We start from the raw sequence: 25,322 nt of genomic DNA on the forward strand, positions 1-25,322 counted from the left end.
AGATTTTTCCTGCTTTGTTTTACTCCTGAATCAGGAGTCTCTCTAACCCCTCTAGAAATCTCAGCTTTCATTTTATATACACTCCAGACAGTATAGACAAGGCTTAATAAATTAAATGCCAGAAAGATGGTTTCTTTCAAACTCAGGGGAAAGTCAGTATTTTCTAATAGAGATGTCAACAATTTGTAGGAGAAGAAGGAAGACAAAGGCTGAAAAGCCCCTTCCTCTTCTTCTCCCCAAACAAACTGAGTACACAGCCATGACAACAATCCATACATTCCTGAAATAAAGTCCAGCATTGTTATCCGACACATCATCACACATAAGGCCAGCACAATGATTATTCTGGTTAGTGCCCCCCGCTTACAAAAGCTACTTATTAGGGACAACATCAGAGCTATTTTGGGGTAAGGAAATAACCCTAGGGACCACAAAGGTATTAAAACTTCAAAAGCCCCTAGGGACCAGAAAAACCGGCAAGCTTCCACTCCAAATGACATTATGAATCACCAATATGCCCACAAAACAACCAAAACCAAAATATTATTGTTATAGGTTTTTTTTCCACTCTTTTTGGCCTCCGACTTTCCCGGCCAACGCACCAAAAAGTATACTGTCCTAGTTTAGGACAAATTAGGGGGAAATCTCAAAAAGGGAGCCCCCCCCAAAACAAAACAAACCTCCAACCACCCCTCCTCCAACACCAGGTTCGGGAAGGAATTCCTCGGAGGAGCAAAGTGGAAAACAAAACCTATTTATTTACAAATAACAAAAAGAACACTCCCCAACACAAGAAAAGAAAAGGGACCAGACTGTGTTGTGAGGGCGCCGAGCTTCTGTCGCAGGCTTCGGGTGTCCTGGAGCTCTCAGGCCAGATCCGGAGCCGGTCCAGTATCTTCAGGGGAGGGTAAGAAAGAGAGAACAAAAGAAAAGGGAAAAAAAGAAAAAAAACCAGCGCAAAAAAAAAAGCAGAAAGCAAGCAAGCAAGCAAGCAAGCAGCTAGCCAAGCCAAGCAGCAAAAGCCCAAAGCAAAAGTGCCTGGGCACACCCCACACCCCCCCCCCCTCTTCCCCATCCGGCCACAGCAAGACGGCCGGGGGGGGGGGGGGGGGTGGAAGGCACAGCTGCCAGACACAACACACGATATGGGGATAAAGGCTGAAGGCTGTCACCCCACGACAACTTTTTACTAACAACTTAAATACCACTTTTCTTTCAACTACTTACACCCAAAAAAACCCCTTTTTCTCACACTGCTTGTCAATACAATCCACCTCCCTCCAAGGAGATATGGTAAGGCTTAAAATGCACAATCGACATTACCTATACTTTCATTCATCTACATTCACTCACTTTTATTTCTCATTCACTTTCACATATTCCTTCACACTCTCAAGACAGAAAGTGGATCCTTATTGCTAGAAAATCACAGGTCCTTGTGGCCCCCTCTTTCGCTCTGGGGTTGACCTCCAGGTCTCAGTGTCACCAGGCCCCCGAGAAGGGCCTGACTCTGCTGCCTCTGGCGTCCGTTCCCCTGTGAGGCTGTCTGCATGTCCTTCACACTCTTCAGCTACGGCCCCCTCACACACCCAGGGAACGCCAGCTTGGTTCGCAGGTCACTCACTCCTCTTCGGCCCAGAAGCCCCCACCTACCCGGGAGCTACAGCCTGGTGTGCAGGTCACTCACTCCTCTTTCCACTGCCTCCCCCTTCCCACCTGCCCGGGAAGTTGAGGCTGACTTTGTGTGGGTCTCACTCACACACACCACAAAACAACAATAAGGTACCTTTTACTTTCACATCACCTATTACAAGTTTAGGTGTTACTGGCCAGTCTCGGTGCTATTGGATATCCCTCAACCCAGCTGTGTTATCCAAGCCAAAATGCTCTGGGGCAATTTTTCCCTCAGTCCTGCCATGTTGTCCAACCCCAGATGCTCTTGGGTATTTTTCCCTAAATTCAGCTGTGTTGTTCAACCCCAGATGCTCTTGGGCATTTTCTGTCCCTCAACCCAGCGGTGTGGTACAACTACAGATGCTCTTGGGCATTTAATTTGTTTTGCTGTGTTGTCCAACCCTGGATGTTCTTGGGCATTTTTTATCCCTCAATCTGGCTGTGTTGTTCAACCCTGGATCTTGTTGGGCAAAAATTTTTCCCTCAGTCTAGCTGTGTTGTCCAACCCCGGATGCTGTTGGGTAAAATTTTAATCCCTCAATCTAGTTGTGTTGTCCCACCCTGAGTGTTCTTGGGCATATCCTCACTCCGACAGAATTCTGCTCAACCCTGCTCTTGGATGCTCTTAGAATATAAATCCCTCAACCCAGCAGGTTTTAGGGGCCCCTCCTGTCCCGTTTCCTAGTGGATTGGGTGAGGAAACCTTGCTGCCTACCTCCGAGGGGTCCAACCCCTCCCTGAGACCCAGTCCCAGTCACCCCGGGGGGTTCTTTCACTCTCTTATCACTCGCTTTGTCTCTTTACTGGCCGTTTTTCTCGCGAAAAGAGGAAAACGCAGCATGGGAGACTCCTCACTCACTTGGCAGGTCTGGGACAACCAGCCTGCCTCTCATTCACACACATTCATCCCCTCCCTGTACCTGCCCCCCGCCCGAGAAATACTTACCAATCCTTTTTCCTTCCCGGGTTCTTCGTGCGCACTACTACACTTAGGGGACCAATTACCGCAGTTGTAGGGAGCCTTTTTTTTCCTTCTCTCTGTTATATTGCCTCCTTTTGTCCACAGATCGTAACCTGCGTCTGTCGGTCACTTCAGGGGAAACAAAGCGAGGCTGCCAAATAGGGCAGGGCGTGCCTTCCCCACTCTGACTCTCCTAAAGCACAGGCAGCGAGGTGTTAGCAACCATCCTCTGCTACCAAATTGTGAAGAACGCCAATCGGTTGTTTTCAAAATTTAAAAGTAAAAAATATGGTTATAAAAATAGTAACACAATTAGAGTAATAACAATTTGGACAAATTGAATTAGGACAATACGAGATAATAAAAACAAAGAATTATGGACGTCCGGGTACCTTTTTCTGGGCATCACGAGCCCAAAAAAGACCCCTGCTAACAAAGGACTAACCATTAAGAACAATAGCCCGTTGCATATTCATACACTTCATACATGATGCATAAATTCCATTCAAACACAGGATTCTGTCTGGTCAGTGTCAGCTTCTTCCTTCTAATCCTAACAGCGCCTCCAAGGTGGGAAGAAGTTCATTTCTTCTGATAAGAAGGCAATAAATTCCCTTTCTCTGAAAGATTTAGGTGTCCTGTGGCTGCTATCTCGCTGCAAGCCCTTTCTGTTAAACAAAGCATCTTACATAGCATAGTTTCTGTTTTAACAATTTTTATAACCTAAAACTATATTTAACACAGTACTTAAGAGAATTAATACAGCATTTCTTTCTAACACAACACATATAATATTCATTTTAATATTTGCAAAAAGCCAATCATAAAATACATGCATTTTTCACAGGGGGGTTTCAGGTAGCTCTGGGGTGAATTTTGGAGGGAAATGGGGGGGTCTGAGAGTCCTGGGGAGTTTTGGGGGTCTTGGGGAGGGTTTGGGGGTCCAGGGTGATTCTAGGCCAACCCTGGGGGACTCTGGGGGGTTTGGGGTTCCTGGAGAGGTCTCGGGGGAGAATTGGGGGTCCCGGGGGGTCCCAGGCCCACCCTGAACCAAGGTCTGGGGGTTTCAGGGGGAGGGGGCACCGCAGGGGTTCCTCCCCCCCCCCCCACCCGTTTTTGGAGGGTCTCCCATGGTGCCCCCTCCCCAAAAAGCTCTGAGGGCCCCCTGAAGTGGCTGCTGTTCCACCGGCCAGTGCCCCCTGATCCAGGACAGCCCCACTGAGTCTGGCAGGTTCTGGGGGGATTTGTGGGGATTTTGGGGTTTTGCGAGGCTGTTTGAGAATTTCAGGGTGGCTTTTTTGGGCTTTGGGGGATTTTGTTAGGAATTTGGGGGGAATTATTGGGGGTTTTTGGGAGAATTATTGGGTTTAGAGATGCTTATGTGATTTTGGGGGGTTTTGTTGATTTGGGGGGTTTTGGATTTGGGGTGTTTTGTTGGGGTTGTGGGGGTTTTGGGGGGGAATTTATTGAAATTTTTGGGAGTTTTATAAAATTTTGGTGAGTTCCACTGGGATTTTTGGTGTATCTCTGGAGTTTTTGAGGGTTTTCTTATATTAGTCCAGTCCCTTCCAGTATGATCCAAAGATGGCCCCACTGTGCTCCCAGTCCCTGCCAGTAAGAGCCAGTTGTGCTCCACATGGTTCCAGTTGCTCTCTTTCACCCTCATTTGTTCCAGTCCCTCCCATTACACCCTCCCAGTATGTCCCAGTATAACCCAGTTCCCTCCAGCATGTTCCCAGACACTCCCAGTTGCTCCCAGTTGGGTTTTTTGGGGGATGTTTGGAGAATGAAGCAGTCCAAGGCTGAGCGGAAAAGGCCCCTCGGGGGGACATCGGGGGGTGCCGGTGGCGGCTGCCGGCAGAGGCAGCCTGGAGGAGCAGAGCCCTGTGTGCCGCAGGAGCCCAAAGTGGGGAGCCCAGAGAGGGGGGAGCGCCGCCATGGGCGGGAGCCTCAAGAGCCTGGAGAGGGGCAGGGGGGACTCCTTGGAGCCGCTGCAGCCCATAGCAGAGAATGAGGGGAGAAGGGAGCCCGGGAGCCCAAACAGCCCCGGCATCCCGAAATGGGGAGAGCGAAGAGGGGGGAGCTTTTGGGATCGCTGGGACTGCCAGCAGCCTTGGCAGGGCGGGCACCGAGGAGAAGGGGGACCCCCAATCTAAGTGTGACCCCCTGCAGCTGGGACGGGGGGAACCCTTGAACACCCAAGGGGAGGGACCAGGGACAGGGAACTCCTGGGAGGCTTTTCCAGGGCTGAATCTGGGTGTTTGGAAGGTTTTTGTGAAGTACAGATGGCCGGTGACTGGTAGAGATGGACTTGGGCAGAGGGACCTTCAAACTCAATATGCTCATCCCTTGTTTTCCCCAAACCAGGATTTCCCATTGCCAACCCCTGGGAGTCTGTGAGGAAGATGCCCTGGGACACTGAAGCAGGTGAGGAGGAAGTCAGTGCCCCTTTCCCCTCTGTGCTGCTCCGTAGCCCAGCCCAGTATGGCCCTGGCTGCAGCTCAGCCCTGCGGGGAATCTCCCTGCCCTTGCCTGTGGCACAGACGCAAATCCCATCCTGTCCTTGTCCTTCCTCCCCCAGAGCAGGAGCTGAGCATGGAGAGCAGGGGGAACAAATGCCCGCAGCAGAACCTGGTGGAAGAAGCCATTTTGAGCGGCTCCATGGCGCAGGAAGCCAACGGGGAGGAAAAGCGCCGGAGATGCCGCACGAGGAGGGGCTGCAAATGCAGCTGGCAGGGATCTGAGGAGGAAAGAGCCAGCCTGGGCTGGGAAGGCGGCCAGAGATCAAGCCAGAGCTCTGAGCTGGTGCTCCATGAACAGCTCCATGATGGGGAGAAGCCCCACACATGTGTGGAGTGTGGGAAGAGCTTCAGGTGGAACTATAAGCTCATTGAGCACCAGAGGACCCACACTGGGGAATGGCCGTTCGAGTGTGGGGAGTGTGGGATGAGCTTCAGCCGGAGCTCCCACTTGACCAGCCACCAGAGGACCCACACTGGGGAGAGGCCCTACGAGTGTAGGGAGTGTGGACAGAGCTTCAGGCAGAGCTCCAGCCTGATCAGCCACCAGAGAACCCACACTGGGGAACAGCCCCATGAGTGTGGGGAGTGTGGGAAGAGCTTCAGCGGGAGCTCTGACCTGATCAAGCACCAGAGGATCCACACTGGGGAACGACCCTACGAGTATGGGGAATGTGGGAAGAGCTTTAGGGACCATGACACCCTGATCAGGCACCAAAAGATCCACACTAGGGAGAGGCCTTACGAGTGTTCCGAGTGTGGGAATAGATTTCGGTTCAACTCCCATCTCCTCCTGCACAATCTGAGTCACACAGAGGAGAGGGCCCTCTTCTGCCCTGAGTGTGGGAAGGGATTTAAGTACAACTGCCAACTCATCACCCACCGGCGCATCCACACAGGGGAGAGACCCTACAAGTGTAGAGAATGTGCGAAGAGCTTCTCACAGAGCTCTCATTTGACCCGACACCAATACAGCCACCGATAAGGGAAGCCCTGCTAGTGCCCTGAGTGCAGGAAGAGCTTCGTGCTCTGCTCCAGCTCCATCCCCCACTGGAGGAGGCACTTGGGGCACAGCCCTGGTGACCCACTTTCCCTGTGATCCATGTTGGGAACACACCTGGCTTCTTATTCTTTTGGTTTGGCCTTAATTTTCTTGTCTTTTCCATCTCTTTGCAGTCCAAAAGTGAAGAGGGATCAATCTTTCACCTCAAAACCACTCAAATCATACTGAAAACAGGTCAATCTTAACACAAAAGGGCTCAATCCTACCTCAAATTGCTTGTTCCCACCTCAAAATCTCAATCCTATGCCAAACTGACTCCATTCCACAGGTACCAGGGTGAGATGGGGTTGGAAGGAGATGGGAGAAATGGGATCCCAATTTGGGAGCGATAGGATGGGATGGGAGCGTAGGAGCGATTGGACGGGGATTGTGTGGGGCAGGGTGTGTGGGATGTATTTGATAGCAAATAAAACTCTCAGACTTACTGCTTTCTCTCCCGTTCATGTTCAGTCCGTTGCAGTTCTGTTTGCAGAGCGCCCCCTCACAGTTGCCGCCCTTGGCCTGAGCCTGCCCCTTTTCCCTCAGGGTTCCCGCCCTTTCCCTGCCCCCTTTCCCCTCATGGTTCCACCCTTTCCCTGTCCCCTTTCCCCTCACGGTTCGACCTTCGGGAACAGGGGAGGAGGAGGAGGAAGAGGCTGAGCGGCAGCAGAAGCAGCTGGAGAAGGGGAGAGGGAACCCTGGAGTCGCCGCAGCCCTGGGAGCATCACCCCCCATCCTGCAGGTGCCCGGGGAAGGGGGAGCTCGGCCCAAACCTGCTGGGGGGTGCCTGGGTTTGGGATTTTTTTCAGGGGAAGTTTGGAGCTGGCAGGGCTCCAAAGCCGAGCCACAGATGGCCCTCGGGGGGACATCCGGGTTCCCCAGGAGGTGTTTTTGGAGGGTCCCAGGGCCAGCAGTGGCTGCTCCCAGTATGAGCCCAGTCCCTCCCAGTCATTCCCTATGATGATGCAATTTGATCCCAGCACAGTCCCAGTTCTTCCCAATTTCATCTAGTGTGTTCCCAGTTCTCCCAGTTGTCCCTAGCATAGTCCTAGGCACTCCCAGTATGATCCCAGTCTCTCCCACCAGGTCCCTAGTCCTTCCCACTTGCCCCCAGCGTGTTTCCAGTTTCCCCAGCACATTCCCAGTCGCTCCTAGTCCGGTCCCAGTCACCACCCATATGGGCTCAGACACTCCCAGTATATCCCAGTTGCCCTGAACATTCTCATAGTCATTGCCAGGCACTCCCAGTTACCTTAGGGTGGTTCACTTGCCCCCTGTTTTATCCCAGTTGCTCCCAGTTCCTCTAATTATGTCCCCTGTTGGCTCCCAGCATGGGCCTGGTAACTCCCAGTAACCCCCAGTCAGGGTCCAATCACACCCACTCTGATCCCTGTATGATTGTAGCCACTCCCAGTATGATCCCAGTCACTTGCAGTCTAATTCCAGTTGCTCTCAGACACTCCCAGTACGATTTCAGTGCCCCCAGTGTTATCCCAGTTGCTCCCTGTCAATGCCAGCATGACCCCAGTAGCCTCCAGTATGATCCTAGTGTCTCCCTGTCTCTCCTAGTTTATCCCAGTTGCTTCCAGCTTGTTCTCAGTCACTCCCACTTCTTCCCAGTTGCTTTCAGCATCATTCCAGTTGCTCCCAGTCAATCCCTCCATCATTCCAGTCCCTCTCAGAGTCATCCCAGTTGGTCCTAGCATGGGCCCAGCTGTTCCCAGTGTGCTTCCATCACTCCCCTATGGTTACAGACACTCCCAGTATGGTCCCAATTGAACTCAGTTGTCCCTGGTATAGTCCCAGTCACTCCCCATATGATCCCAGTCCCTCCCAGCATGGTCTCACTCACTGCCAGTTACCTGCAGTGTGGTCCCAGTTCTCCTCAGCATGGTCCTGGTTGTTCCTGTGTGGTTCCAGTCATCTCAGTATGGTTACATATTGAGAGTTTTTGCAGATTGAGGAGTTTTTGTTAGACAATGCCCATATTCAGCCAAAGCACAATCCAGCCTGCTTGTACTAATGGACAATGGACACATGCACAAACAATGAATAATGGACATATTCAGAAATTGGGTTGGTATATCCTTGAAAGAGATACAAGAAGAAGAGTCATCAGGACTCAGCAAGTTTGTCAGCAAGCTTGGGAAAGTAAGAAAAAAGTAAGTAATGGGTGGGTGTCGTGGGTTGACTAAATGATGCTTTTATCCCCAATTGTCTCATTCTGTTTATGCTGAATAATAAGTTGTACACCTTTAAGACTTGTTCCAGAGAGTGAAGGGGGAGAGAAGAAGAGGCAGGTTTTTTTCAGACACTGCACTCACTTCTCCACATTCCTGCTCTGGACTGTGTTGTCTGTGGATGGACAGACAGCGGGACAGAGCTCTCTTTTGCTTTTAGTTAGTTTAGCTAGCTGAGGCAAAGGAGACAAAGAAGTTCCCTGGACTGTGGGTTTTTTTCCCTTTTCTTTGGAGCTGTTCAAACCTGCTCTGGACTGAACACCAGAAGAGCACCAGCAGCTACATCTGTGGCCACTGGGCCAGGCCTGGCCTGCGACATTTCCAGCACCAGAGGGACTGATCAGAGACTTAGTGAGCTGAGCTGCAACCCAGGGAGGGGACTTTCTCAGTTTCTCAGTCATCTCTTTTGGAGCGGCAAGGGGTTTTATTGTTTAATAAACAGGTTTTTCCACCTTTCTCCAAGGAGGTATTTTCTCCAGGACTGATTGGGGGAAGGGGCTGATTTAATCTGCTTTGCTACTGGAGCCCTTTTGGGATTCTCTTCCAAATTTGCTCTGAACCAGGACAAATACATCTATTGGTGCCCAATGCATGGCTCAAGAAGGTGGAAAAAAGCTCTATTGATTGTATGTTGGTTGTGCTCACTCTCTAGTGAGTTAAAGCAGTCAGTAGCCATGTTGCTTGAATTCCTAATGTCTCTTGGGGTGGAGGCCTTCACGTGGTTCTGGTCTCTAGAGCTTTTTGAGGTTTCAATACCTTTCTGGTCACTAGGATTATTGTCCATAACCCGTAATTTTTATGGTAGTGCGGCACGGATTGGAATAGCTGTTGTGCTGGCCTTGGTGATAATGATTTATAGGGCATTTACAAAGATACTGGAGTCTGTTTATGATATTTATGGTTTATGGTTTCTTCGTCCTACCCTGCATCCCAGTTCCAGTAGTATGTTTTGGGAATTTATTAGTAATTGCACCCAGTTTGTTAGAGGAGGAGCAGGGAATGAGGCTTTCCAGCCTTTCCTTTCCTTCTTCTCCTTTGAATCTGTTATGCCACTTTTTGAGAATGTTCAGTTTCCCCTGAATGTTAAAGAGACCATCTTTCTGGTATTTAATCTGGTATTTAATCAAGCTTCCTCTATATGGTCTGCAGCTTCTCTAGAATGAGGACTGAGATATCCAGAGGAGTTGGTGAGACCCTTGTCCCAGAAGCAGATGCAGGCGTGAAAAATCCTAAGTGGTGTGGAGAATGGGAAAATACAGGCTAAACCCTGAAGGAATATTCTGATCCTGTAGACTGGGATTTTCCACGGGAACAAATTCAGAACCCAGCTGAGGTGGGGAAATACCTAAAAACAAAGTGCCATGATCATTCTAAAGAGAAAAGGCTCATTGCAATAAGCTGGGCCCTGGCCTATGCTTATCCCACTCTGTTAGATACTGTCGGGTAGCAGACAGAGGCAGGGGGGCAGGGAGATAAATCAGCTATCCCAGTCAGGCTACAGCCAACAGCCCAGGTTCAAAGCCAGCAGCTAAACCAGATAGTGAGCCTAAGCCAGCAGCTAAACCAGACAATAAGCCTCAACCAATGGCTGTTGCTACCAGCACTAGAAGTGGGAAATGCATGGACAAGACTGATCGACCAGTGGATGATGATGATGATGATGATGATGCAGCAGGAGAAGGACCCTCAATGCCTCCTGACATAAAATCAGGAGTCAAACCAGCAGGCGCAAGATCAGAAGCCAATATTGAGTCCTTTTCTCTGAAGGACCTTTGTGGCCTACAGAAGGATTACACCTAATGACCTGATGAATCCATAATTAGTTGGCTGGTCCGTCTCTGGGATGCTGCAGGTGAGGCTACAATTCTGGATGGCACTGAAGCAAGGTATTTGGGATCCCTGTCACAGGATCCTGTCATCGACCAAGGAATGATGACGGGGACTACTCCACACAGTCTCTGGGCACGGGTCTTGGAAAATGTAGCACAAAGATACCTGTGCAGATGATCTCTATATGCAACAAACCCAGTGGAAGACCATAAAGCAAGGGATCCAACACCTGAGAGAAATGGCAGTGGCAAAGATTATCTTCTCAGATGATGTAACAACTAGGAACCCAGACTTGGTACCATGCACGTCTGTGATGTGGCGGAAACTTGTACAACTTGTGCCACATGAATATGCTTCTGCCTTAGCCATAATGAAGTGGGATGAGAGGGATGAGACTGTGCTGGATATGGCAATGAAGCTCTGAGCATATGTAGATGCTGTGCATGGCCCAACACATGCCAGAATTGCAGCAGTAGAAACATGTCTGCAGAAATTAGAGGACAAGATAGAGGAGAATCATAAGAAGTTCAGAGAGGAGATTAAAGAAGACCTTCTCCAAATCTCAGCAGTACAGATCAGAGGTTCTGGTAGCCAACACAGATGTTACCCCGATGGCAAGAGAAGATACACCCCACGAGCTGAGCTGTGGTTCTACCTGCGTCATTGTGGAGAAAACATGAAGAAATGGGATAGAAAATCTACTGCTGCTCTGGCACAACGGGTGCATGAACTGAAGGAAGCCACCAGAAGGAAAGCAGCTCCAGTTGCCCATAGCCGAACTGCCAGGTATGATGATGATGACATGTCCGATCCCCTTGAAGGAACATCCAAGACATATGCCCAGGGAAAGAAAGATAAGAAGGCTTAGAGGGGCCCCGCCTCTAGCCAGGTAGAGGCCAGGGAAAACCGTGTTTTCTGGTCTGAGTGGATTCGTTGGCCTGGCACATCGGAACCACAAGAGTACAAAGCTTTGGTCGATACTGCTGTGCAATGCACATTAATCCCATCGAGACATGTGGAGACAGAGTCTGTTTCTATTGCTGGTGTGACAGGGGGATCCCAGGATTTCACTTTGGTGGAAGCTGATGTGAGCCTGACTGGGAATGAGTGGAAGAAGCATCCTATTGTGACTGGCCCAGAGGCCCCATGTATTTTGGGCATAGACTTCCTCCGAAGTGGGTATTTCAAAGACCCAAAACGACTCAAGTGGGCATTTGGGATAGCAGCTGTAGTGACAGAGGGCATGCAGCAACTGAACACCTTGCCTGGACTGTCTGAGAATCCATCTGCAGTAGGAGTCCTGACGGGAGAAGAGCAATAGGTGCCAATTGCCACTTCCATAGTGCATCGACGACAGTACAAGAACCACTCGAGATGCTGTGATGCCCATCCATAAGATGATCCAAGAGCTGGAGAGCCAAGGAGTGGTCAGCAAAACTCACTCACCCTTCAACAGCCCCACTTGGCCTGTGCACAGGTCTGACAGAGAATGGAGGTTGACTGTGGACTATTGTGGCTTGAATGAAGTGACTCCACCGCTGAGCGCTGCTGTGCTGGACATGCTGGAACTCCAGTACAAGCTGGAGTCCAAGGCAGCAAAGTGGTACTCCACTGCTGACATTGCTAATGCGTTTGTCTCCATTCCTCTGGCAGCAGAATGCAGGCCTCAGTTGGCTTTCACCTGGAGGGGCGTGCAGTGCACCTGAAACCAACTGCCCCAGGGGTGGAAGCACAGCCCCACCATCTGCCATGGACTGATCCAGGCTGCACTGGAAAAGGGTGAGGCTCCAGAACACCTGCAGTACATGGATGACATCATTGTGTGGGGGAACACAGCAATGGAAGTATTTGAGAAAGGAGAGAGGATCATCAGGATTCTGCTAGAAGCCGGCTTTGCCATTAAGAAGAGAAAAGTCAAGGGATCTGCTCAAGAAATCCAGTTCCTGGGAGTGAAGTGCCAAGACAGACGGCATCAGATTCCCACTGAGGTCATCAACAAGACCACAGCTATGTCCCCACCAACTAGCAATAAGGAAACGCAAGCTTTCCTGGGTGCCATAGGTTTTTGGAGGATGCACATTCCCGAATACAGTCAGATCATGAGCCCTCTCTACCTGGTTACCTGCAAGAAGAATGAGTTCCACTGGGGCCCTGAACAACAACAAGCCTTTGCCCAGATCAAGCAGATCGCTCATGCAGTAGCCCTTGGCCCGGCCAGGACAGGACCAGAGGTAAAGAATATGCTCTACTCTGCAGCAGGGAACCATGGCTTGTCCTGGAGCCTTTGGCAGAAGATGCCTGGGGAGACTCGAGGCTGACCACTGGGATTTTGGAGTTGAAGCTACAGAGGGTCCAAAGCCAACTACACTTCCACAGAGAAGGAAATCTTGGCTGCCTATGAAGGAGTCCAGGCTGCCTCAGAGGTGACTGGCACGGAAGCACAACTCCTCCTGGCACCCCGACTACCGGTGCTGGGGTGCATGTTCAAAGGCAAGGTTCCTTCCACCCACCACGCCATTGATGCTACATGGAGTAAATGGATTGCTCTGATCACACAGCGTGCCCGTATAGGTGAACTGAATCACCCTGGGATTTTGGAGATAATTACAAACTGGCCAGAAGGTGAGAACTTTGGTCGGAATGATGAAGAGGAACAAGAACCAGTGACACGTGCGTAAAAGGCTCCTCCCTATAACCAACTGCCCCCAGAAGAAACACGCTACGCTCTTTTCACTGACGGTTCCTGTCACATCGTAGGGATGAACCAGAAGTGGAAAGCAGCCGTATGGAGCCCCACACGACAGGTTGGACAAGCTACTGAAGGAGAAGGTGGATCAAGTCAACTTGCAGAACTCAAAGCTGTTCAGCTGGCCCTGGACATTGCTGAGAGACAGAAATGGCCAAAGCTCTATCTTTATACTGATTCATGGATGGTAGCCAATGCTCTTTGGGGCTGGCTGGAAAGGTGGAAAAAGGCTAACTGGCAGCTTGGGGGAAAACCGATCTGGGCTGCTGATGAGTGGAAAGACATTGCCTCTCAGTTAGAGAAGCTACCTGTGAAAGTCCACCATGTGGATGCTCATGTCCCCAAGAGTTGGCTAATGAGGAACACTGAAACAACGAGCAGGTAGATCAGGCAGCAAAAATGGAGGTGTCAAAGATAAGACTTAGACTGGCAACATAAGGGGGAGTTGTTCTTAGGTTGATGGGCCAATGATGCCTCAGCCATCAGGGCAGAGATGCCACCTAAAAGTGAGCATGAGACCAAGGGGTGGATTTAACCATGGACAGTATTTCTCAGGTCATCCATGACTGTGAGATGTGTGTGGCCATCAAACAGGGCAAGTGAGTAAAGCCCCTGTGGTATGGTGGGCGGTGGTCCAAGTACAAGTATGGGGAAACCTGGCAGATTGACTACATCACACTGCCCCAGACACGCCAAGGCAAGCGCTACGTTCTGACCATGGTGGAAGCCACCACTGGATGGGTGGAGACTTACCCTGTGCCTCACGCCACTGCTCGGAACACCATCCTGGGCCTGGAAAAGCAAATCCTGTGGAGACATGGCACCCCTGAGAGAACTGAGTCAGACAATGAGACCCATTTCAAGAATGGCCTTATCAACACCTGGGCCAGGGAACATGGTATTAAATGGATATATCATATTCCTTATCATGCACCAGCTGCCGGAGAAAGTTGAATGATGCAATGGACTACTTAAAACAACCCTGAAGGCACTCGGCGGGGGGGACTTTTAGAAATTGGGAAATGAACCTAGCAAAAGCCACCTGGTTGGTCAACACCAGAGGGTCCATAAATAGAGCTGGTCCTGCCCAGTCTGAACCCCTGCACACAGTGGGTGGAGATAAAGTCCCTGTTGTACACGTGAAAGGTATTTTAGGAAAAACTGTTTGGATTACTCCCACGTCAGGCAAAGACAAACCCATGCATGGAATTGTTTTTGCTCAAGGACCTGTTTGCACTTGGTGGGTAATGCAGAAAGATGGAGAAAGCCGTTGTGTGCCACAGGGAAACGTAGTCTTAAGTGAGAACTGTGTGTAAGGTTTCATTGTGATGCAGATGGAAATAGAATAAGGGGTGGATAATGTTCCAGATTGCAAGGCAAGATGTATTCTATTACCATCTGTATGGCAGCTGTCTTTTGTCAAGTGGGCAGTTTGCCTTATCTCTCTTTCTGAGCACTCACTCCCACTCCTCCCTCGAGAGGAGACATCTGCTGAGAACAGGCTATTGAATGTCACTGCATGACAACAGGCTATTGAATGTCACTGCGTGACTGATAAGAACTATAACATCCCACTGTGAGATGCTCTGCCCAGAGGGAGGAGCCAAGCATTGCTACCCAGATATAATCCAGAGGTTTTGAGACACCAGCACGGCTTTCTCCACTGGATTCCCCAGAGGAACAGCAGCTCTCTCTTCTTCTACTGGATCTTCAGAGGAAGAATACATCCTTCTCTACAGATCCCCCTTGCTCCAACAGAACCACACCTGACACTTCAGGAGGGCTGCAGCCACATTTCCAATTGGATTGCCACCAACTCCCCACAGGGTGTCAGCTTGGGTTCTGACTCTGTCAGTGTTGTTCTAGTGTAACGCATTGTTTATTTTATCCATTTTTTTTCCTTACCTATTAAAGAACTGTTATTTCCTGCTCCCATATTTTTGCCTGAGAGTCCCTTAATTTAAAATTTATAGCAATTGAGAGGGGTGGGGAGGGTTTACATTCTCCATTTCAGGGGTGGCTCCTGCCTTCCTTAGCAGACTCCTGTCTTTCCAAACCAAGACAAAAACCTTTGACTATACAGGATCTTTTGGATCCATTGTCCCTCAAACAGGTCAGTGTGTGACCCCGTAGTAATGCCAAGTTACAAAGAGCAGCACAAATGACACAAAGAATACATGGCCAAAGAGGAAGAGGAGAGGCCCAATGAGAAAAGGATGTGGTGAGACACTGGCACATCGAGTGAGCTGCACTCCCATAATCTCTAGGCTAGCAGGTCCTGGTCTCACATTCTTCTCTTAGTTTATTAAAATTTCATTCATTTATTTATTTATTTAATTTTTTTATCCTAAAAAATATATACAATTAAAAATATGTCATCAAATTTTAAAGATACAATCAAAATACTTTAATTCATAACTACATCTAAAGATCAGAACATATGTACAGCTGTAACTATGAAGCCTAACACATTAATCCTATTCTTCAAACACTCTCCATACAGGTGGCAGCTTCTTCCTGAGCTTGGAGGACAGAGAGCTCTTCTGGATGGGAGGCGAGGACTTTGTGGGTGAGGGAACATCTGAATTGTCCTGAGAAAACTTCTCGGTAAGACTGTAACCAGTCAGATCTGCAAAGTGGAGACACAAAGTTAAACAGAGGCCTCCATGCAAATGTAAAGCAGCCAAAGCTCCCTATTTAATGGGACACATTTCCTGGAAATGTCTAAACAGCTGCACAGGGAAACATGCTCCTGCTGGCAGACACTGAGGCAGGCCAGGGCACAACCCTGAGCCACTTGCCCAGAGCTGGCACAGGCACAGCCTGGCCTCTGGGCTGCCCTGGGACAGCAGGGAGCCCCGAGCCCTGTGCTCTCCAGGAATGGCTCAGCTGCACATGCACCCTCCTGCTCCTCTGCCTGCCCCACAGCTCAGCAGCCCCACAGCTCCAGGGGCACTGGCAGCAGCACAGCTCATTGTAGGGGCACATGCAGGGCACAGCTGTTCCCTGGCAATGTGCACAGCCTCTCTGGGCTGCCACAAGACCCTTCCTCCCAGCAGAGATTGGCCCAGCTCCCCCCTCACCTCTGTGTGAGGCTGAGCCCTGACTGCCCTTCACCTTGTCCTCCATCTGGAGCTGCTTCAGGTCCCCCATGCCATGAGTAGGAAGGGCAATGGAGAGAGTGGGAGCAGATGCACACCCTTCCTTAGGATTTAGTCATTTTTGGAACAGCTCAAAAGGCAAATTCAGAGATGTCCGACTCAGCGCTTCCTCAGCTTTCTGGGGAACATCTTGCCTTCACCAGCCCAACAGTTTGGAGAGGTTTTGCTGTACATGTGGAGGCTTGCTGGCAGCACATTTCTTCAGCTGGGTGCCCATCACCTTGAAGAGGGCAGAGGCGAGCTTGGTTGCCACGGTGCGGACGTTGGCGCTCCGCACAGGCAGCGCCTTGTTCCCCAGGAAGGACCAGAGCACGGGCAGGGCGTCGCGCTGGATGACTTCAGGGCTCCTGGCATGAACCCCCTGCACAAGCACTGCCGGGACAGAGACACAGCTCCTTACCCACCAGCCTCACTGCAAACAAGGATCTACCTCTGCTTTTGCTTCTTGCAAGCCTCTCTGGCCAAGATCAGCAAAATAGCACCCACAGCCCCTTGGTCCAGAAAAGGGCAAAGCAGCTGAGCATCCTGGAAACAGAACCACCAACCCCTCAGGACTAATTGCTCCAACCACCACCTTGTCCCTGTGGCAGACTTCCTACCTTTACTAAATTATTTCACAATCTCTTTCTGTATGAACAATGAATGAAATGTCCAACTGCCTTTTATTTCCATTAAGAAGTTGTCTAAACCCACACTTGAAGATTTGGAAATGCACCATAGCAAGGAAATTGAGAGATTTCTAATAAAAGGGACGATTCAATTTTTCTAACTTTGATGTCAAGTGCCAAATGTCTAATCTGGCTCTTCCCTTTGCTCAGTGGCACACAGCAAAGGGCAGGATTAGAACACACCTCAAAACTCCAGCCCACCAGAGATGGCTGCTGCGTGACAGTTGGATGAGAAACATCAGTGACCAGCTGGTGTCTTTGGCAGAATGCTTTTGGGGCTTCCAACAAAGAGCTGTTTCAAACCTCAGGGTGTCTTAGGGAATTACCCAGACCCCATTGCTGTGGCATTTGAGCATCTCCACTTTTTAATGCCACTTCCCCTCCCAATGGTAATGGCATTTTTTCTTATAATGTCCACTGAAATAGGGGCATAGAGAAAGAAAAATGCTACACAGGGGACTGAAATGTAACCAAAACACGAGTGTTTTCTCAAATTGTCTCTGGAATCTCTCTGCTCATTTTCTGAACTGAACTGTATCAAACACAGACAAAAAGTTACTACCAACAGGCTTCTTGCATGGCAGATTTGGCTGAGAGATCAAAATCTGAAATGCTCTGGAGACCGTTCTTATTTTCTGATCAGACAAAATGTTATCTAGCAGCCATTTACAATTCTGTGGTGAAAGAGACTTCATTTTCTCTATGCTGTTAATCCACCAGCAGTCATCAACATTGAAAGAGCTCCTGCAAGTACCCAAAACCAATTCTGCTAAGCAGGAAAGGGTTATGGTACCCATTTTAAAATGGGAATTCATTTGAGTTTAAATGCAATTAAAGACATCAGTGACTATTGAATGTGAGGAACAGCTGTCTGTTCCTATAAAATCTCAGAGAGAACATCTGCTTTTTCTAAAGTAGTCCTAATTTATGGATAATTCCTTTATTTGAAAAAGAGATCAAAAGAACTGTTAAACTAAATTCCCTATTGCTGGAGATCTACTGTATTCAAATGCTCTTTAAAGGGCCTTTGACAGTCCCAATCTCTGAACATGCCCTTTTGAGATTCCTAATGAAGGCACAAAGTGTATTAAACCTTGCATTGAAAGATGTTGGCATAATTACAGTGGATTTAGCCCCAGTTAAAGCAAGGCTATCAATCATCTTCTCTACTATATATGGAGATTATCCTTTTTCCATTCCTTTGCTATTGCTGCCATAGCAAGCTCCTCTGAGGAATCAATTATCAGCTGCATTTGTAGCATTTTGGACAGCGCTGACACAGGCAGACACTGTTTGCACACCCTGAAAGGCTCAGTCCAAGGCCACTGTGACAGCATAGGCAGGGAGCCTCAGCACTCTGCTTCTGTCCTGAGCCCCAGAGGCTGCCTTGCACTAAACCCGTGCCTCTGATACCTCTGTTGAGTTTTGGCCTAAGCTGTGACCCCCGCACAGGATCTGCACGGTTCAGCCTCAAAACTTTCCAAGAGAAAAACAAGAATTCTGTGAGGACAAAACAAACCAATGCCCTGAAACAGAATTGGCCACCATTTCCCCTCAAAGATCACAGATGTCCCTTGAGCTTCTGAGAAAGGAGCCAGCTGGGGCATTTTTAGCCCCTCCCTTTGCTGGAGGTGGTTCTGAGATGCCCCAGTGAGAGCTCAGCCCCAGGCCCAGCGCTGCCCCCATCTCAGATGCTGCCCAGCTCTGCAGCAGCCAGGGAAAACCTGCCAAACCCACCTGCCTTGGCCATGGGGCAGCAGGGACAAGCTCAGCACCTCCTGGTTTGGAGGAGCTGCTCTGCTGTCTGCTCACAGGCATTCCCTGTAAATACTCCCTGGGAAGAGCTCTTGGCTCAGAAGGGGAGGCCATACCTGTGATACACCCGGTAACATCCAGCAGGGCTTGGCCACTCAGGTGATTCCACTGGTAGCTGAACTCTTTGAGCAGTGACACTTTATCTACAAGGGAAACACATGTTTCTGCTCACTTTTCTCAGGTCACAGGAGAAAGGACAGTGGGGAGGGAAAGGGCAGGGCCAACCCCATTTTATAAAATCAAGTACATTTGTGCGCATATTTGAATCCTTTTCTTCTTTCCTTCCAGCCTGCTTGGCAGGGTTTTAAATTCCAAAAGAAAAGCTCTCCTTTCACATTTGTAAATCCAAACTTGTCTGCTGTAGCAGGAGCTGTGTTAAAACATTACACATCAGGGACCTCAGGAGTTCAGTCACATGGAAGCAGTGAAAAGGTTCTGCATTCCAGAGCAAAAAGGAAGAGCCCCATACTTGGGACACAGAAAGACGCTGAGTCAGGCAGTTCCTGAGTTCACAGAGCAGCTGGGGAGGAGAAAGTGGAAACTCCTCTTGAAGACCTGCCTCTTCAACACTCATTTTTTCAGGCATATTCCCCCAGTGCAGCATTCTCAGAGCTGACATAAATCTGTGTGGCAAAGGAATTTAGAGCAGCCCTTGCCTATGTAGTTAATTGCTGTGGCCATTTTGCCCCATGCAAAACAACATGTGGAACAAGGCATCATTGACAGCTGGGTTTACACCTGTTTGTTCTAAAGAAATGAACTTGGTGAATCATAAGTTCCACTTTGAAAATAGAAGACAAAGAGAAAAGTGAAAAATAGGCAGCTAATGCCTCTAATGTAGAGCCTTGCAGGTGGGCTGCCCTGCAGAAGCTCTGATGGGTGACTGTCCCTTCATGCCAACAGCAAAGCTGTTCATTTGGGAAGTCAGACGGGGCCCAAGCAAACTCCAAACCCCCTTTGCCTCTGAAGTGTAGCAGAGCTGTAGTCCAGGACTTGCTCTTCAGACAAGCAGCACAGAGCCAAGGGCTCGTGGGACTGTTGGGAAATGCTGATCCCATTCCAGCCTGTTGGGGATGGTGCATAAGGGCTGCACCTGCACAGCCCCTGGTGGGTGTCAGCTGGAGCGTTCCACAGACAAGAGCAGCTGTCAAGGCACTCAGCGCTCTCTTGTGCAGGAGAGACAGAGACGAAGTTGAGGAGAGTCCCTGCCAGGGCTCAGCCTTACCCAAATGAGCAATGGATTCTTCCAGTGCTTTCACAGCTGCCCCACGAACCCTGGGATCCTTTGAATTCAGGTTCTTTGTTATTCCTTCCACCAAAACAACGATCACCGGGCTCAAGGCATCTTTCAGGGCTCCTGTGATTTCAGCCAGCACGTCCAGCGCCCTCTGCTTCACTTTCTTGTGGCTGTCAGATATTCTCAGGACAAAATAATCAAAAATCTGTGAAGAGAACAAGCAATGTGAAAGCTGGATTCAAATGTCCTTGTTTGAAGAGTGGATGTAGCAGTCAGCAATGTCAAAGATGAAAGTGATCCTTTCTGTCAGGTCAGCCCTCGCTTGCACAATTTCACTGTTTTCCTGTGGGCCACTCACTGCAATGGTGGCACAACCTCATGCTGGTTGAAAGATTTTCTTCTGTTTTCTGGAGGTTTGGCTGGGGACAGAATAGTTCCTATGGTATTTCTCTCCATCTATAAATCATTAAATCAATTCCATTTACTAATGCTAAAGACAACCTTTGCTTTCAATGCAAGCAGATGTTTACAATGCCCAGTTTTCCATACAGTTGCCTCAAGTGCTGAGGGCAGTTATGATTTTGCCAAAATTATAGCTGGAGGAGATCTAAGTTTTCTTTTGTTTAACTCAGAGCCAGTGTCTGGAGAAGTGCAGGGCTCTGATCAACTCTTCCAGGATCCAGAGCATTTCTCTAAGTAACAGGTGGACTTCTGAAATGAAATGTGCTGTTCAGCTCTCATTAGAGCAGGTTCAGTCCCTTGACAGCCACATTATCAGGCACCTTTCCCTGGAAAACGGGAAAAAGCAGCTACTGGAAGGAAAAGGCAGAGATGAGTCCTTAGTTCTTTTCCTCCTTTTCCAAAGAGAAAAAAAGACCCCCAAAAAGGGTGAGCACTGTCTTTACTAAGAGGAATAGGAACAAGGATGGAAATGAGTAGCCAGAGCTGTGCCTGTGTAAGACAAGATGGAGTATATAGAATTGTTGTTTTTGAAAAAACAACTGGGTCTAAACCAACCCAGCCTGATACTTCTCTTCCCTATGCAAATCCATTTTTGGTCTAGAGAACAATTGCCATGCTTTCAGGAGCTGGATTCCCTTCACTTAACCCAACTGGCAGTAGGAGAGAGCAGCAGTTACACCAGCAGAAAATTCTGCCATCATCTGATGAACAGCAGCAATAGGCACCTGCCAGACAAATACAGCTGGACTGAAATAACTTGTCCTGAAGCCTGGACCTGAATTAAATTTGTCTGGGTAAGAAGGACCAGCGTGTCCCAAACAGCCAGGACAGAGTGCCAAGACACACTGAATTAACTTTACTGCTACAGGCTTAGGAAAGGAACTAAAGGAAAGGAGCAGTGAAGATACCCTACATACCTGGGTAATGTTAGTGGAGATGAGCTGGGGGCTGGTTTTGCACAGGTCTCGGAGGAGTTCCACTCCTTCCATCCTTGTCTGAAACCCCTTGGCTTCCAGGAGATGGTAAAGCTTCTGGAGCAGCTCCGTTTCATCCACAGCTGGAGGTGACGTGACCTGGGCTTTTGCATGGTGTAGGAGGTGTACATCAGAGGGAGATTTCACCCTGGAAAATAAAACCAAATGAGGACCTGGTGGTGATAATTATCGTAGCATGGCATCCCCATAGTGGAAATAATTAGCATTGACTCCATGATTCCAGTAGGCTGATCAATCACTTTATTATACTATACTATACTATACTATACTATACTATACTATACTATACTATACTATACTATACTATACTGAAACTCATCGCCCTTACAGACAGTCTGATACAGACAGACCAGATTGGTCAATTGAATCCAAAACACCATCACCAATGGCCAGTTAAGAAATGACCCTTTGGTAAACAAGTCGCCATGACACATTCCACATGTTCACAACAACAGGTGCAGCAAGTGAAGATAAGAATTATTTCTCACTCTTTTCTCTGATCTTCTCACAGCCTTCCCCAGGACAATGCCTGGGAGAGTTGTGCCTGCTGCTCTCTATGGACAGAGCTGCAGCCACAGACAATACCTTCAGTTAATTGTGAGCAAAACATCTTGGGCAGCTTTCCTAATTATGTGATTTCAAGCAGGAAAATCATGAGGCTCTGAAGAACAACGTGGACCTCATGGCAATCATTACTGGAGACAATCTGCCAGTGACATTCTCACCAGTGCTCACTCAGGAAAACCAAGGATGAGATGCATCTGATCTTACTTCATATGGCTTCCAGGGCACACAAGTCACATTGCTTTGTGGAGAAAGAGAGACACTATTTCCAAGTTTAAATGCCTCCTCATATGGGATGTGTGTGTCTTAGAATAAGGAAACTCATCACTCTGGAGAAGTGTCTCTACAACCAGGCATGACAATCTGGAAAAGTAGCTCAGATGCATTCTGAACAGATAAACAGGGCCATATTTGAAAGATTAAGAAAATCAGTAACAGAAATACAAACAGAAGCCAGACATCCCAGAACTATGCTCACATTTCATTTGCTTCCCTAGAGACCAGATGCACAGCTTAACAACCCCACTGGGAACAATTCTCCTGATCAACCTGTCTCTTCCATGAGCACAGGAAGATGCTAGCTGTGCTACTGAGGCATGTGGTCACTTTCCTGCCACTGCTGAGCAGGACAGAGCTAAATAAATCCCCTCTGCTATCAGAGGAGAACAGGTACAAGTGGTTCTGCAGCTGCCATGAAGAGACAGCAAGGAGCAATTCCTGTTTTAAATGCTGGTTGCAGCACAGAAATAAACGAAACATGCTGTCCATCAAGCAAATTACATGAAGTACAGGAATATCAAGACAAAAAGTCCACATTCAGACACCTGTTGACTGAAGTTGTTCAGGGATTGTCTTGCTCTTTGCTACTCAAACTTGGTACTGTATGAGGGTAAGAAAGCATGATTTAGCCAGGCCAAAGCACATGGATGAGAACTGCATCTTTGTGGAATGGCATCTTTCTTCCAGACTGAGATTTCTCATCACAACACCCATCTGAAGAAGACTCCACTCAGATGAAAAAAAGCCCTGGTTGAATTTACTTGTCCCAAGTCAGGCAGCAGAGACTTGACCCTCTCACAACCTCCACAACACTGCCCTTGCCACTGCACTGGATTGTCTGAGCTGCATCCAATGGGTGTCTTTTTGTCTCTCAATTTTTGTAGAAAGCCCTCCAGAGAAGTTGTGGTCAGCACAATGCAGAAGTAGACATTTTTTATCCTAGAGCATTTGTAGGGAAAGGAAACCATCTGTGGCGTTGGTCATCTCTGCCAGAAATATTTTCCTGAGCAAGAGACATGTAAAGCTTGTTACGTGCTTTGTCACATCTGACAAAAGTGCTCAGTACCGTTTGCTAGCAGACAATGTGGCCTGGGGCTCCTTTGAGCCATCGTTCCTCTCCTTCACCGGCTCCTTGACAGATGGGCCTTCAGCCTTCTGGTTTTCCATCCCCTACAAAGACATAGAGAAACCCAATCAATCTTAAGAATATAAAACAGGAAATTCCCAGTTTAAAATACAAGTTAGAACCAGGATCACTGCTACCAAGGCTTAGGGAAACATTTCCTAACTTACAGATGGAAACAGACCAGAGATTCAGTGATGCCAACTCTTTGTTTTCAACAGCCCAAGGCAGATTATGGATGCTACCAGTCAGAGCAGCAATCTAAAATCCCAAATTCCTTAGTCTTGAGCATAAGTGGGAGTAATGCAAACTGGCAGGCAATGAGTGTTCATGAAGGAAGCAGCAGAAAAAACTGGACTCTTTGGGGGTTGGCCCATTGTGTTGGAAGTTGATTTGGTTCAACACTCACTCTCCCTGTGCCTGCACAAAGGCAGGCTCCTTTCTGTAAGGTCGATTAAAAAAATAAAATCCTCCCCATCAAACAAACAAAGGATTTTCCAGTGGATGCTGCTGAATTCACCAAGCTTCTTCCAGCTCCACAGGGCTGGACAGCAGGGCAGTATTCCCAAAAGACAGACAGTAATTGTAGTAACTAGGATTGACCTGGACATCTTTTGTAAATTTGGAAATTTTCTTGGCACTACTACTTCCAGTGTCCTTTGCAAAGACTCTGTTATCTTCAGAAGCACAATTCTCACTTAATTGCTTTACAGGGGGCAGAGTAGGGAGAGCATGGTGGGGGCCTATGCTTAAATGTAAACCCATTTTCTCCTCTTTCCCTTTCCTCTTTGTGACCGATATTGAAAACATTCAAAACCCCACCTTTTCCCTAATAATATCAGTTCCTTTGTGGTCTGCAGATGAACAGGCTGAGGATTAACAGCTCATTCCCAGGAGCAAAATGATTCAGCAGAAGAGGAATGAGCTAAAGACAGATTGGGTATGTTTGATCTCATATTAGCAGTGGCAATACTTGCACAAGGGAGACATTTCTCCTGCCAAGCACTTACTTTCTTCTTAATTCTTGTCAGAATATCTTCCAGGTCACGGGGGGGAAGAGATTGTTTCAGAAGCATTTTAAATTGTTGATGACTGAGCAACATCTTCACCATCTCCTGTCCATAATGCCTAAGGAAGGAAGGAAGGCAGGAAGGAAACAAAAAACAAAAGTAAAACACAGGAAAAGTGTTAACAGAAGAGGCTGATGCCTTAAACTCATCAGGTGCAATCCCTGCATGAGAAGGCATTACCTACTCAGCAAAGAGGGAGATTTACCTCACTTGACACTGCACAGTGAAGTACAGAGCTGAACACAAGAGGCAAGAGGAGAATGTGGGGCAACAGAAAAATATAATTTCACTCTGAAACTGAGGGTGTGCTTCTGTGGCATCAAAGGATCCCAGTGACCAAGCAAAACACACCTGCTTTGTTGTCAGAGCCTGTTAGCAGTGTCTTGCTGCCATTGCACAATAATTTGCCTTTCTTTAACTGGCAGGGAAGCCAGGACAAAACACCTCATGCGATTATTTTATACTATGTGTATGCACAGAGACAGCTAGTTGCTCTGGTGTTCTTGGCAGCTATTAATGGCAATTTCATCATCAAGGAAGGGGATTTTAGTGGTTTGGGTTGATTTTGCCACTAGGAAACCACAGTTTTCTTCAAGAAGAAATGTGGAGCTCACTGAGCCATAGATAACAGCATTCTAGAAATCTTCAGAACAGGTTTAGAAGGTCGGAAAAGATTGGCTAAAGACCCCTGACATATTTCTAGGATAGTCTGAAGTTAATGAGAAATGCATGTTTGGGATCCTTCAGTGATGAACATTAGCCAACACTTTGCCTTTCTGTTGTGCACCTAAGGCAAATCAAAACTGTTGGACTGGCTGATCTGAGCTCTTTTGATCTCAGTAAAGAATCCTTCAAGCCACAGGAAAAAGTTGGCTATGTTCCTTTTTGCTGGCCAACCTAAGGTTTCCCAGTACAGCCATTTGCCCAGGCAACCCA

At 48.4% G+C, this 25,322-nt stretch overlaps 1 protein-coding gene across 1 annotated transcript in view; it reads left to right on the forward strand.

Annotated features, from left to right (window-relative positions):
* Window positions 1-25,322, forward strand: part of LOC141731339 (uncharacterized) — a 796,170-nt gene that overhangs the window by 288,083 nt on the left and 482,765 nt on the right. The window contains exon 10 of the mRNA XM_074555958.1: window positions 5,438-6,080. Coding sequence (XP_074412059.1) covers window positions 5,438-6,080 — 643 coding nt within the window. The remainder of the gene's footprint in view (window positions 1-5,437; window positions 6,081-25,322) is intronic.

Source organism: Zonotrichia albicollis, chromosome 20 (assembly GCF_047830755.1).
Source record: "Zonotrichia albicollis isolate bZonAlb1 chromosome 20, bZonAlb1.hap1, whole genome shotgun sequence".
Lineage (NCBI taxonomy): Eukaryota > Metazoa > Chordata > Aves > Passeriformes > Passerellidae > Zonotrichia > Zonotrichia albicollis.